Source organism: Colias eurytheme, chromosome 29 (genome assembly GCF_061535395.1).
Source record: "Colias eurytheme isolate Ceu_HAF_F1 chromosome 29, ilColEury1 Martin Lab GWU primary, whole genome shotgun sequence".
In the NCBI taxonomy this organism is placed as follows: domain Eukaryota; kingdom Metazoa; phylum Arthropoda; class Insecta; order Lepidoptera; family Pieridae; genus Colias; species Colias eurytheme.
Genome location: NC_143008.1, coordinates 111,164 through 125,763, shown reverse-complemented (window position 1 = coordinate 125,763; position 14,600 = coordinate 111,164). Strand labels below are relative to the sequence as shown.

General features: G+C 46.1%; 5 protein-coding genes across 5 annotated transcripts; 1 reads left to right on the top strand and 4 right to left on the bottom strand.

The window, feature by feature from the left end:
- Positions 1-4,123: 4,123 nt before the first annotated feature.
- Positions 4,124-4,740, top strand: LOC149895894 (histone H4). Its single transcript, XM_090118241.1, has one exon. The coding sequence runs from the start codon at positions 4,179-4,181 to the stop codon at positions 4,488-4,490; it is 312 nt and encodes a 103-aa protein (XP_089974367.1). The 5' UTR covers positions 4,124-4,178; the 3' UTR covers positions 4,491-4,740.
- A 408-nt stretch (positions 4,741-5,148) lies between these two features.
- Positions 5,149-5,944, bottom strand: LOC149895893 (histone H3). Its single transcript, XM_090118015.1, has one exon. It carries the CDS (start codon positions 5,855-5,857, stop codon positions 5,447-5,449), a length of 411 nt encoding a protein of 136 aa, XP_089974141.1. The 5' UTR covers positions 5,858-5,944; the 3' UTR covers positions 5,149-5,446.
- Positions 5,945-8,489: 2,545 nt separating this feature from the next.
- Positions 8,490-9,379, bottom strand: LOC149895892 (histone H2B). The gene has a single exon (XM_090118129.1). The coding sequence runs from the start codon at positions 9,347-9,349 to the stop codon at positions 8,975-8,977; it is 375 nt and encodes a 124-aa protein (XP_089974255.1). The 5' UTR covers positions 9,350-9,379; the 3' UTR covers positions 8,490-8,974.
- Positions 9,380-10,628: 1,249 nt separating this feature from the next.
- Positions 10,629-11,480, bottom strand: LOC149895891 (histone H2A). The gene has a single exon (XM_090117987.1). It carries the CDS (start codon positions 11,335-11,337, stop codon positions 10,963-10,965), a length of 375 nt encoding a protein of 124 aa, XP_089974113.1. The 5' UTR covers positions 11,338-11,480; the 3' UTR covers positions 10,629-10,962.
- Positions 11,481-12,836: 1,356 nt separating this feature from the next.
- Positions 12,837-13,758, bottom strand: LOC149895890 (uncharacterized). Its single transcript, XM_090118084.1, has one exon. It carries the CDS (start codon positions 13,692-13,694, stop codon positions 12,864-12,866), a length of 831 nt encoding a protein of 276 aa, XP_089974210.1. The 5' UTR covers positions 13,695-13,758; the 3' UTR covers positions 12,837-12,863.
- Between the last annotated feature and the right edge of the window lie 842 nt (positions 13,759-14,600).

Here is a 14,600-nt window from a genome sequence, read left to right as displayed (position 1 = left end):
CAGTGTCACAGGTGCCAGGGCTTCCGGCACTCGTCACACAACTGCCACAGGCCGCTTGCCTGTGTGCGTTGTGGCGGGAGCCATGCGACCGCGGACTGCCCGCGGCCGAGGGACGCCCCTCCCATCTGCGCCAATTGCGCGGGACCACATCCCGCCAACCACGCCTCATGCCCGGTGCTGCGGCGCGAGGCCCGCAACAAGAAGGCGGGCCCGATAGCGCGCACCACAACCACCCAGCAGCAGCCGCAGCAGCCGCGCGCCGCACCGAATGTGCGGCCCAGCGCGCCGGCGGCGCCACCCGCGCCCGTGGAGCCGGTGCCTCGCGGAGAGGCCCTCACCACGGGTCTCATGGCGGCAGCGAATAACGCCCCCGCAACCACCTCCGCAAAAAGAAACCGAAAGGGGCGCAGCGGTAAGAAACGTTCCCGCACGCAGCCCCCTCGGACCGCTACCGCCTCCGTGCTCCCCGCCGGCCCGCCCGCGCACATTCCGCAGGCGCCGGCGCATGCGCAGCAGCGCCAGCCCGAGCATACACGAGCGCAACCGCCGACCTCCGCTCGGGTAACTTCGGCGCAACGAACGCAGCCGAACTTACCCGAACCCGCCCGAGTACTGCAACAGCGCACAGCTCAACCCAGCTCGACACAGCTCGGCCCAGCATCGGCACAACTCGACCCAGCCAAGCGGGCTGCGATGCGAGTGGCGTGCCAGGTGCTCCAGAGCATGCTGGCCGCGCTGGAGGAAGGCGCCGACCCGATCCCCATCATCATGCAGGGCCTGCTGACTCTCGCTCAACAGTGAGTAACCGCTTCATTTACTGGAACGCGAGCGGGCTCAGCAAGGAGAGAGCGACACTACTGCGCCACCTCATGCGGGAACAACGAGTAGACGTCGTCCTCCTAAACGAGACGCACCTGGGCGCGCCTGACAAACTCAGCGCGTCTGGCTACGTCTCGTACAGACAGGACGAATGCTCCCCGTATGGGCGTAAGTACCGCGGACTTGCGATCCTTATCCGCAAGTCCATCCCTCACACCCCACTCCCCGCTTTCACATCCCAATCCTTTTCCGCGCTCGGCATCGAGGCGGAGTTTCCGGTGGGCAGGCTGCGAATGTATGCTGTATACAGGCCGCCCGGGGGGAGAGTTGACACGAACGAGGTGAAACGTCTTTTCGCCTCGAGCGTGCCGACGATCGCCGCGGGTGACTGGAACAGTAAGCATTCGCACTGGCTATCCCGCCTCGATTGTTGCAACGGCAAAGCCCTTTATAACATTATCGATTATAACGACATTGTTATGGAGGGCCCTTCCGAACCTACTCATTATCCTCGTACAGACTCCCACCAAGCGGACGTCATCGACTTTACGATTCACAATGTGATCCGCCAGTCGATGACGCAAACTGTTATTGTGGACGATCTCGGCTCAGACCACCTGCCGGTATTGGTCGAGATCACCGCAAACAGTTCCGCGCTTGCCTCATCCTACTCCCGCCGCTGTGTTAATTGGGAGTTATTTGCGAATGCGCTTGAGCGCTCTACGCCCTCACGCGCGGTTTCAAGCGCCGAGGACGTGGAGATATTCGCAAATGACTTGCATGATGCACTCAAGTCCGCTCTTGTCCAAGCCACGACTCTTAAACCGTCCACGTCCATACTCCCCCCTATTCCTTCTCATATCAAAGCCCTTATCCAGAGGAAGCGAGCTCTGCGACGGCAGTGGCAGCATTCGCGCTGTCCCACCCTCAAGCGGCAACTTGCTCGTTTGCGAGAGCAAGTTAGCGATGCGCTTGAGGCGAACAGGATCGAGGGCTGGCACCGTGCGATCGACTCGGCCGCCGAGGACTGGCCCTCGCTCCACAACCTCTGTCGCAGGCTTAAATCCTCAGCCGCCCCCGCGCGCCCACTCACCGATTCCGCGGGTAATTATATATACGCCCCTCAGGGTCGCGCTGACTTGTTCGCCGAACATCTGGCACAAGTTTTTCAGCCGAACCCCCTGACGCCGTCGAGCGCCGCCCACGCAGCAGTGGTGAACGAACACCTATCAGGTTTTCTAGCATCACCGATACCGCCCGCTGAGGAAGTATTCTTCACCTCCCCGTCCGCCGTCCGCCGTGCGATTTCGCGTACAAAGTTGCGCAAAGCGCCCGGTGAGGACGGCGTGACGAACGAATCCCTTCGCCACCTCCCCCGTAAAACAGTCGCGGCTTTGTCGCGGCTGTTTAACGGTATATTGCGCGCCGGTCATTTCCCTTCAGTGTGGAAAACCGGTCGCGTAATAATGATCCCCAAACCCGGCAAGAATGCCTCCTTAGCGGGCAGTTATCGACCCATCACCTTGTTGAGCACAGTCTCCAAAGTGTTCGAGTCACTACTGCTGCCTATGCTGCGTCCGTACGTGTCGCCGCGCGCTGAGCAATTCGGCTTTCGCTCGGCACACAGTACCACCCTTCAGGTATCTAGAGTATTGCACCATGTTAGCTCCGCCTTGAACAGGAATGAGAGAGCGGTCGCAATATTCCTAGATATCGAAAAGGCTTTCGACCGCGTCTGGCACGAGGGTCTTATATATAAGATCCTTACCACTACCCAATGCCCCGCGCGGCTCGTGAGGATATTGCACTCCTTCCTCACGGACCGCTCCTTTCACGTTTCCGTGTCCCCCGCCATTTCCCGAAACCACTCTGTGCAGGCGGGTGTCCCGCAGGGCAGCTGTTTATCGCCCGCGCTATACTCCGCCTACACAGATGACTTCCCCTCCCCCGCGCCAAATTCTAATCAAATCCTCGCGCTATACGCCGACGATGTAGCTTTAATCGCCGCATCGTTGAATACAACGCATGCGATGGTTAAGGCGCAACGCTGGCTTGATGAGTTGCCTGCGTATTTCGATCGTTGGCGGATATCTGTTAACGCGCGAAAGACACAGGTGATTCGGTTCGGTGGTTTGACTCCCTCCCACCAACTCACTTTGGCTGGTGAGCAGATCCCATGGTCCGATACCGTCCTTTACCTAGGTGTAACTATTGATTGCCGGCTTCGCTTTAACAGCCACGTGAAGCAGGTAATTAACAAGTGCAAAGCCGCCCACGCCATACTTCGTCCGGTGTTATACTCTGAACTCCCGCTGCGTATAAAGGTAAGCGTTTATAAAACCTACCTACGGCCGCTCCTCACGTACGCCGCGCCCGCCTGGTATGTGTATGTGTGTGAAAGCCTGCGCCGCAAAATGCGTGCGCGGCAGTCACTCGCATTACGCGCTATCGTCGGTGCGCCGAGGTATGTGAGAAACGAGCTAATACGTAGCGATCTCGGTGTAGAAACGCTGGATGAGTTTATCCTTCGTCTCTCCCAAAATATGTTCTCGCGGGCGGACGCCTCCTCTCATTCCCATCTCCGAGAGATTGCTCCGCACCGCGCCATTCCCGGGTCGCGTCGTCCAAATCCGCGCGATCTACTACCACCCCCCTCTCCTAAGGCGAACACGCCGTCCTCACCACCGGCATTGCAAACAATGCCGGCGCCCCATACCGCGCTTCCAGCGCCACCTACCGCCCACGCACTTTGTGCGCCCCTCACTATTCCCTCCTACCAAATCCACTCCCACGCGCAAATAGCGCAATCCCAAATAACGCCCCCACCCCCGCAAGCCCCGCCTGCGACGGCGCTCTCTATCGCGCCGTCTGTCGCCTCACCCTGCATAACTCCTTCACAGTCGGTACACAACGTACCCAGCCACTCCTACGCCTATCCCCACGCGCAATTGGCGCCTCCTATCACACCCATCGGTTTTGTGTCGCTCCCGGGTTCCCTGTCCGTCCCCGGCTTAGACACAAGTCTAAGACGGGCTCGTAAAACCAAACACAGGTCGGTCGAGTCTTCGCAAAATGCGAAAAGGTTTAAAAAGTCGGGCACAGTCTCCTATACTGTGCCCCAATTAACAAATATTTCTATCCCCAAACAGGGCGATTCGTCCTCCCAGTGACCTGCCCGTATTAGCGGGCAGCGCTATCAACCTGCTGCAGAGGACGAATCGTCCTGAACAGCATCCCCCACGCAGCCTCCTAACGGAGGCCGCGTGTGTGAAGACCCTTGCTGCGCGAAGCGCACAAGCTTTCGGGCACGCAGCGAGTAAGCAAGTAAACGAGTAGAATAACGCAAGACAGTCGGCGATATGACAGGCCGCGGTAAAGGAGGCAAGGGGCTCGGAAAAGGTGGCGCTAAGCGGCACAGGAAGGTGCTCCGTGACAACATCCAGGGTATCACGAAGCCCGCGATCCGTCGTCTCGCTCGCAGGGGTGGCGTCAAGCGTATATCCGGTTTGATATACGAAGAGACGCGCGGCGTTCTCAAGGTATTCCTCGAGAACGTGATCCGTGACGCCGTCACTTACACCGAGCACGCAAAGAGGAAGACCGTCACCGCAATGGACGTCGTGTACGCGCTGAAACGTCAGGGACGTACCCTCTACGGATTCGGCGGTTAATTAATTGTGTTACTTCAAAGATCGTCCGTCCGTTCGTACGTACGTCAATAATTCTTCCATGCAATCGATTCGGCCTTTTAATAATTATTATTCTTGGTACGAATAAAGATGGGCGTACGACCACCACGGCGATGATTTTGAAACAAACAAATTAACAACAAAAAGGCCCTTTTCAGGGCCGCATACGATTCATTAATTCCACAATATTATATATTATTGTATTATGGATATGTTTCCCCACGCGCGCAAAACTACAACACTCACTATCATTTCACTTGTACTCTATTATCTCTCTATTATTATGTGTGCTAAATTTCATTGTAATCGGTTCAACACATACATACATACGTCCATCCATCAACAACTTTCGCATTTATAATCTTCTTATATATAAAAATGAATCGCAAAATGTGTTGGTAAGCGCATAACTCGAAAACGGCTGAACCGATTTCGATAATTCTTTTTTTATTATATTCCTGGAAGTACGAGGATGGTTTTTATGTAGAGAAAACGTAAACATGTACCACGGGCGAAGCCGGGGCGGACCGCTAGTATTAAATAAAACTATTTCATAAGAAGAATTTAAAGTTAATGGCTACTGAATGATTACATTACTAAAATCTAAAATTCATCAGGTAGGTAAGTTTTCTGTTTATAATAGTAATATAATAATATTAATACATTTTATCATTCTCATAACAATATTATCATTATATTATTAGATATTTCGTTGTATGTTTCCGTTACTGCACAGTGGAAAACGTTTATAGTTAGGTTAGGTACCTACTATTAAAATGAATCACGTGCGGCCCTGAAAAGGGCCTTTTTTTTTTAACATTCGATGTCCGATGACGTGTCCTCTGTGCTATGTCATGTTATGTTATGTTATTTCATATTGAAACCACACACCACACGACACGACACGAGACACGAACAATGCAAACAACAAACGGATCTTAGGCGCGTTCACCACGGATACGGCGGGCCAATTGAATGTCCTTTGGCATAATGGTCACTCTCTTAGCGTGTATAGCGCACAGATTGGTGTCTTCAAATAGACCTACGAGGTACGCTTCGCTCGCCTCCTGCAGGGCCATGACGGCCGAGCTCTGGAAGCGGAGGTCGGTCTTGAAGTCCTGCGCTATCTCACGAACGAGACGTTGGAACGGCAACTTGCGGATCAGTAGCTCAGTGCTCTTCTGGTAGCGACGAATCTCACGCAGAGCAACCGTGCCGGGCCTGTAGCGATGGGGCTTCTTCACGCCACCGGTTGCGGGCGCACTCTTGCGGGCCGCTTTGGTGGCGAGCTGCTTCCTCGGCGCCTTTCCACCGGTGGACTTGCGAGCGGTCTGCTTTGTGCGAGCCATTGTGACCGGGGGGCTTGTTCGAAATTCGAATTCACTATATTTATTATAGAGAAATAAAACAACAAATACGACCGCACGGAGAAGTGGTTGCGCTTCGAATGAATACGAAAACGGGTACGACGCCGTTTTTATAAACACATTAGGTACACTCGTCTCCGTTTCGTTATTCATCGTAGTCGAGTGCGAGAGAGACATCGATAAGTAACCGTTCGCGCGGTGTGTATGTCGAGAAAAGAGAGATAAAATAATAATAATCAAAGTTTTGTGTTGGATTTGCACGATTCCTGATGCAAAATTAACTACTCGAACTCGAAAACAAAAAAAAAAAACGATCTTCAATGTGCAATGTGCAATCTGCACTGTCATAATATTGTCAATGTCATACACAGCCCATGTCATAATATTGTTATGTTCGTCATTATGGTATGGTCGTACTGGATCTATTCATTAAATTTACATGTACCTTATCCAAAATGGATGGAAATTATTCTACTTTTTTATTTTACTTCATACATACTCTACATAGGTGCAAAGTTTCATAAAAATGCGTTCAAAAATAAAATATGTCTTGGTTATTGCTTGATTACAAGATTAAAGAATTATTATTTTCTACTTTTTAGTGGTATGTATCTAACTTGAAAGCGTGTTTTTTAGTTTTTCAAACTATATTTATTTTACTTCATACTCTACATAGGTATTTTCGTATACCAAAACAAAACAGCACTAAAAAAAAAAAAAAAAAATACCAACAAATACATAATACGTTCATAATATACCTAACTAGAAATTCGCCGCGGCCTCGTTCGGTTGCAAATTTTATGAACATTTAAAAATTATATCTATTAAAATAAACCGCATCAAAATCCGTTGCGCCGTTTTTGAGATCTCGAGTAATCTTCAACTTGATTATTCCATAAGAAAGGAAAATTTCTATAAGACAGGAGAATTTTTATAAGTCCGGAAAATTTCTATAAGTCAGGAACATTTATATAAGCCAGGAAAATTTCTATACGTCAGGAAAAATTTCTATAAGGTGGAAAAGGATAGGTTAGGTTAGGTTAGGTTACGTTAGGTTACGTTAGGTTAGGTTAGGTTAGGTTAGGTTAGGTTAGGTTAGGTTAGGTTAGGTTAGGTTAGGTTAGGTTAGGTTAGGTTAGGTTAGGTTAGGTTAGGTTAGGTTAGGTTAGGTTAGGTTAGGTTAGGTTAGGTTAGGTTAGGAGAGGTTAGGTTAGGTTAGGTTAGGTTAGGTTAGGTTAGGTTAGGAGAGGTTAGGTTAGGTTAGGTTAGGAGAGGTTAGGTTAGGTTAGGTTAGGTTAGGTTAGGTTAGGTTAGGTTACGTTAGGTTAGGTTACGTTAGGTTACGTTAGGTTACGTTAGGTTAGGAGAGGTTAGGTTACGTTAGGTTAGGTTAGGTTAGGTTAGGTTACGTTAGGTTACGTTAGGTTAGGAGAGGTTAGGTTAGGTTAGGTTAGGTTAGGTTAGGTTACGTTAGGTTAGGTTAGGTTAGGTTAGGTTACGTTAGGTTACGTTAGGTTAGGTTAGGTTAGGTTACGTTAGGTTAGGTTAGGTTAGGTTAGGTTAGGTTAGGTTAGGTTAGGTTAGGAGAGGTTAGGTTAGGTTAGGTTAGGTTAGGTTAGGTTAGGTTAGGTTAGGTTAGGTTAGGTTGGGTTAGGTTGGGTTAGGTTAGGAGAGGTTAGGTTAGGTTAGGAGAGGTTAGGTTAGGTTAGGTTAGGTTAGGTTAGGAAAAATTTTCTCAGTCCGGAAAATTTCCATACACCAGGAAAATTTCTATACGTCCGGAAAAATACTACTGAACCGATTACAATGAAATTTAGCACACATATAGAAGGTAACTTGGATTAACACATAGGGTAGGTTTTATCCCGGAAATCCCGCGGGAACGGGAACTATGCGGGTTTTCCTTTGAAAACGCGGGCGAAGCCGCGGGCGGAAATCTAGTACAAAATATTAATTTACCAAAACTATTGCAAAACACAAAACTATATAAATATAACAGAAAATCGGTTTGAATGTCTGTCCGTGTGTGCTATATTCCCTATATAAATTTGTATAATTAAAACTAGAGAACCGATTTTGATGCGGTTTATTTCAATAGATAGGCTGCATCTCGAGGAAGCTTTTAGTATATATAATTTGTTACGTTCTGAACAATGCAGGCACAGCCGCGGGCGATAACTAATCAATCTACCATTTATTTGTTAAACAGTTATTAAAAAAAAAATAACTTCAAATTAACTGTACAAGTTTAATTATTTCTCCATTTAATAATTAATATTATTAATTTTTTGTTGTATATCAATTAAATTTACGTTTTGACATAAGGCTGAGGTAAAATAACAGTACAGACTACAGTCGAATTGGGAATCATCAAGGAGGATTTTATTTAATATCTTAACTTAATTAAAGATATGAAACCTTATTTGTGTTAAACTTTTTTATTTTTTTAAATTGACACCAATAAATCAAACTGACGATGTCTGTCAAAATAAATATAATATTGATTCAAAGATAGTACATGAAATCGCATTGCGTTGTTATATTAATATATAAGTAATAAAATGGTTGTGAGTGAAAAAAAATTATGTAACATGTATAAAAATATCGAGCCAAATCATGATGGTATATAATTTATTATGAATTTGTTTTTATTTGTCATCATCAAAACTACTGGACCGATTTTGATGAAATTTGGCACAGGCAATCTTTAGACGCTGAGAAAGAACATACATAGGCTACTTTTTATTATTGCGAAATAATATGTACCACGGGCGAAGCCCTAGTTTGTAAATAAAATAAAATAAATCATACCCACAAAATATGACCAACGTTAATAATTATTGTTGAACGTATAATTCGAAATTCGAATTTCAAAATTACAACTTTAGGTTTTTTTTTTCTCACTGCTGTTGTTCGTGTTGGAGAAACGTATTTTTGGCGTGTACACACACACACAATTCATTCATGAAATATATTGTGGCCCTGAAAAGGGCCGTTGTTGTTTTGATAGTATATAATAATAATAAACACAAAACGCGAGCGAGCGGGCGTTCGATAAGTCGAACACGCCACGCCGTTGTCCCGACGACCGCTCACCGCTCACTTGGAGCTCGTGTACTTGGTGACAGCCTTTGTGCCCTCGCTGACCGCGTGCTTGGCGAGCTCGCCGGGCAGCAGCAGCCGCACGGAGGTTTGCACCTCTCGCGACGTGATGGTCGACCGCTTGTTGTAGTGAGCGAGCCGGGACGCCTCCGCGGCGATGCGCTCGAAAATGTCGTTCACGAACGAGTTCATGATGGACATGGCCTTCGAGGAGATACCGGTGTCGGGGTGGACCTGCTTGAGCACCTTGTAAATGTAAATGGCGTAGCTCTCCTTCCTCTTGTGCTTCTTCTTTTTCTTGTCAGACTTGGAGATGTTCTTCTGCGCTTTTCCGGACTTCTTGGCGGCCTTTCCACTCGTTTTTGGCGGCATGTTGCTTGTTGTAGTATAAGTACAATCAATTGAAACTGTATATTCCAAATTTTTTCCGTTTCTGTATAAAACCGGTCCAGATCGCGCCACACGGCGTTACGGCCGTCGGTTAGTAATGCGAGCTAGCACTTTTGGTTATCGGCCAATACCGTGGAGCGTAAGCGTCCCCTCCACACAGTGGGCGGTGAACATGCGGTGAATCATTTAGATGTTTACATTTGGCATTTTATTTTTTTTTTAAATCACATAAGGCTAAGGTAAAATAACAGTACAGACTACAGTCGAATTGGGAATCATCAAGGAGGGTTTTATTTTAAAATATGTATCTTAATTAAAGATAATATATGAAACCTTATTTGTGTTAAACTTTTTTATTTTTTTTAATTGACACCAATAAATCAAACTGACGATGTCTGTCAAAATAAATATAATATTGATATTATAATATTGATTGATTGAAATTTGGTATAGAGATATTTTGATACCCGAGAAAGGACATAAGATAGGTTTTATCCCGGAAATCCTACGGGAAAGGGTTTTTCTTTAAATAAATCAAATTTTACTTGATTTAATATTTATTTAAATTTCCAGCTTACACAATACGAAGTATGAAAACAGTTGCTCGCCTCCCTACTTTCAATATTCCAAGTTTCCCGCTTGACGAAAACGAAGTGACTTGCGCAATCATCTAGAAAACACAATATAGGTATTGTCCTCTGCAGAAAGGAGAAATAGTCCAGTATCAGCTTCGAATACGTACATCGAGCAGATATTTGTCACAATAGTAAGATTCAATTTACATAATTTATCTTAATCTTCAGGATAGGAAAACAATCATATTATAAAGCTGAAGAGTTTGTTTGTTTATTTGAACACGCTAATCTCAGGAACTACTAATCGAATTTCAGAAATTATTTCGGTGTTAGATAGCCCATTTATCGAGGAAGGCTATAGGCTATAATATAATATAATCACGCTAAGACCAATAGGAGCGGAGCAATGCGGGTGAAACCGCGGGGCACAGCTAGTTATTATAATATATATTACAAACAAACATAAAATGAAACGGAACGGATTTTGATGCGTTCAACAAGAAGGGGTTTATTATAAACTAAACAATTAAACATCTATAATAATTATTATGTATAATTCTTATCTACATAATATATCCTAATATTATAAAGCTGAAGAGTTTGTTTGTTTGTTTGAACGCGCTAATCTCAGGAACTACTGATCAAATACAAAAATGCCATTATAAATTAAATTAAAAAGACTCAAATGAATGTTACTTTTTTTAATACGGGTACGGTTCTAGGGTTAAAGGCTATATTATAATATAATATTAAATGCGGGTGAAACCGCGGAGCGCAGCTAGTTTATTGTACATAGATTAATATTATTCATGTTCTGGTGTACGTGTCAAATGGTAAACGATCACTGAAGAGATGAGAGTTTAGGCTGCTAGAAACTCTATCTATCGTTGTTGTCAAGACATATATTGCGGCCCTGAAAAGGGCCTTTTGAACAATTCATAATAATATTATGATGAACATACATAAAAATATGTAATTGTATCGTTATTGGTAAATGCAATGCAATGCAATGCAATCCAATTAGGCCTTCTTCTCCGTCTTCTTGGGCAGCAGCACAGCCTGAATGTTAGGCAATACACCGCCCTGTGCTATGGTCACGCCGGAGAGGAGCTTGTTCAGCTCTTCGTCGTTACGTATGGCCAATTGCAGATGTCTCGGAATAATTCTAGTCTTCTTGTTGTCGCGCGCCGCGTTGCCGGCCAACTCGAGAACTTCAGCCGCCAGGTACTCCATCACGGCCGCCAGGTAGACCGGGGCACCGGCGCCCACGCGCTCCGCGTAATTGCCCTTCCTGAGCAATCTGTGAATACGGCCGACGGGGAACTGCAGACCGGCACGGTTGGAACGTGACTTTGCCTTCCCCTTCACTTTACCGCCTTTACCGCGTCCAGACATTATTTACGGTTTTCTTCTTTGACAGTATAATAAACGAAAAACTGATACGTACAACGATACGCGCCGATCACTAAAGTATGTTTTTTTTAAACATTACCATCGGATTTAATATATATTGTACCGTGTACGGCTACGCGTCCTAGTGATTGCGGTGGGCATGACGCCGTGAAATGCGAGCGAACACAAACGACGAGCGATGCGCAGTGAACACGACCGTGTCAAATAATAATAATATATTGTTATGTACAATATAATATTTTATTTATTTACAAAATGTTAATTTTTTTTTTCGCATTTCACACACAAACAATATTTAAGCATCTTTTAATTAATATTATTTTTTTTTTTGATTCGGTGTACAGCATCCCCAAATATTATTATTACTCATATTATATAAAAATGAATCGCAAAATGTGTTGGTAAGCGCATAACTCGGGAACGGCTGAACCGATTTCGATAATTCTTTTTTTTTTTTATTATATTCCTTGAAGTACGAGGATGGTTTTTATGTAGAGAAAACGTAAATATGTACCTACCACGGGCGAAGCCGGGGCGGACCGCTAGTTACTCATAATAATAACGATTAGTTGATTGTTTTTAAAGTAACTTGTCAGGTGACAGAAACAGACTGTGTTGTCTAGACAACCATCAATAATTAGGTATTAATAATAATTATTCATAGCAGTAGGTATGTATAGATTTTAGAGAGTAGGTATTTAGTAAGTTTCGGTAAAATGTACTATCGGGAGTCGGGCGTCGGGCGGGCGGTCGGTCGGGCGGCGTGCGCTGGTGTGGGGCGGGCGGGCGGTGTCTGTGCTGTGTCTGTGTCTGTGTCTGTGTCTGTCTGTGTGGTAGCGTGTTGCAGTGTGCGATGAATAGTTACATAATATTTTATTTTGCAAGTTGAAGGTAAAAAGTAACGTGTGTGTTTACCGTACGTATTACGTAGGTATATTTTGATGTTTTTTTTTATTTATTCCTTATTTCATTGCGCGTCGACGGAGCCCCGCTTCGCGGGGCTCCTATTTCTGTGTAGTTTTTTTTTAAGAAACCTAACCTAACCTAACCTAACCTAAACCTAAACCTAAACCTAAACCTAACCTAACGTAAAGCTGTAGATTAGTTAGTAGTAGATTTGATTTTCTTGTTGTTATTATATTGTGCATGCATGTTGCTAGTTGCTACTATAATATATTATGATGTTACATAACTATTATGTAATTTGTAAAATTGTAATAATTGTAGTTTTATTGTGTAGGTACCTACAAGTTGCTTGTTCGTCCTCGCAAATTGGAAGGAAACGTTAACGTTCGTAGTGAGTGCGCATTCGAAAATATATGTTAGCCCTGAGAAGGGCTTTTTGGCGATAGATAATATATAATATGTATCTATTTTGCTGAGACTTGTGCCCGATGCACTCGCCGTCGCCGCTGCACTGCATAACCAGTTCCAACCTTAACCTTCCTCGAAGTCGAATTAGGTTGCGCTTGCGCTTGCGATTGATCGATTGCACGCACACCACACGTTCACTTCTTGGACGCGGCCGAGGCTTTCTTGGCGGTGGCCGCTTTGGATTTTGGCGTTGCCGCTTTCTTCGGTTTCGGTGCCTTCGGCTTCTTCGTCGGCGGTTTGGCACTCCTCTTAGCCTTCGGCGCGGCGGCCGACGCTGCTGCGGCGGGTTTTGCGGCCGCCTTGCCCGCAGCCGGCGCCTTCTTGGCGGCCCCGGCGGGCTTCTTTCTGCCTGCAGCTACTTTCTTGTCTTTCACCGCTGACGCTTTCGACTTGGACGGCGAGGACGACGAGTCTGCGGCCGCTGCTGCGGCGGCGGCTGCCGCCGCCTTCTTGGACCTGCTGCCTGCGTTGACGGCCGTCTTTTTGGCGGCCGCTTGCGCCTTGCCACCGCCGCCAGATTTGCGCACCTTGACGGCCGCCGCCGCTCCGGAGCCCTTGCCGGCGGCTCCGCTCGACGGAGAGGTCTTCTTCTTGGCCGCGGAGGACTTTGACTCCAGTTTGAACGAGCCAGATGCGCCCTTGCCCTTCGTCTGAACGAGCGTGCCGGATTCGACGGCGCCCTTGAGATATCTCCTAATGAACGGCGCCAGTTTATCCGCGTCCACCTTGTACGTGGCCGATATGTACTTCTTGATCGCCTGCAGGGAAGAGCCGCTACGCTCTTTGAGATCGCTGATAGCAGTGTTCACCATTTCCGACGTCTTCGGGTGCGCCAATCTTGCTTTGGCCGCTTTCTTGGCTCCTCCCGACGCCGCTGCTGCTGCTGCTGCTGCTGCTTTGGGCGCTTTCTTCGCGGGCGTCGACGCTGGCGCCGGAGTTTCAGTTTCGACTGCGGTGTCTGCCATTTTTGTTAATTAAAATTCAACTTTACGTCGACAATAGTATGTAATAATAATTAGTCTAAATAAGTAGTACTTAGTAGGTTTCACTGTATTCGACGTACGGTGTCGCTAGTGTAGGAATCGAATGGACGGTTTACCTCACGGGGAACCGTGCAATCGAGATACGTTTTCTCGCGGTCGCGCTTGAAACTTTTCACTAACATGCCTCCGTTCGAACGTATATTTTACGTGAAATTAACGTTTAAAAGTATACGTTTCACATGTTTCTCGTCCCTTTTGAGATCGGCCCTCGTAGTGTGCAAGCCCGCGCGACGCTCGAGGAGCGCATCGATAGCGATGGACGTTTAAATTTTGCCAAGGGCTATCCGCGTGCGCGGTGTCAACTTTAAAATTATCATTTCACCTGTAATTAAACCGATTGTCGTTTCGAAAAAGGCTCTCTCAATACACTGATATACAGACGTTAAGGTGAAACTATTCGTAATCGCCATATAATATGTTTGCGATGGTTTTTAGGGGGATGAATGTGACCTGTTGTAGAACAGCATAACGCAAACGACGACCGCGCGGCCGGCTACACACACAGTTCGGCGATCGGTCGAATATGTTTAACGTCCTTTAAATACAAAAATAATAACAATACGAATGTGCCACAATAACGAAATGACAATATTATAAATAAATGTCACATATTTGTCACAATATTATATTCACAGTCACAGGTACTAACAGCTAGTAGGTACATAGTACGCACACCACACCGCAACGCCCGCACGTTTTAATATTGTCAAAATATTATATAGGCCGCGCGAGAACGAGACTACGATTCACAATTGCGTATTTATTATAATATTATTATTGTGTTAACTTAATATCGTCGCATAATAACGCATAATAAGCAATACCTAA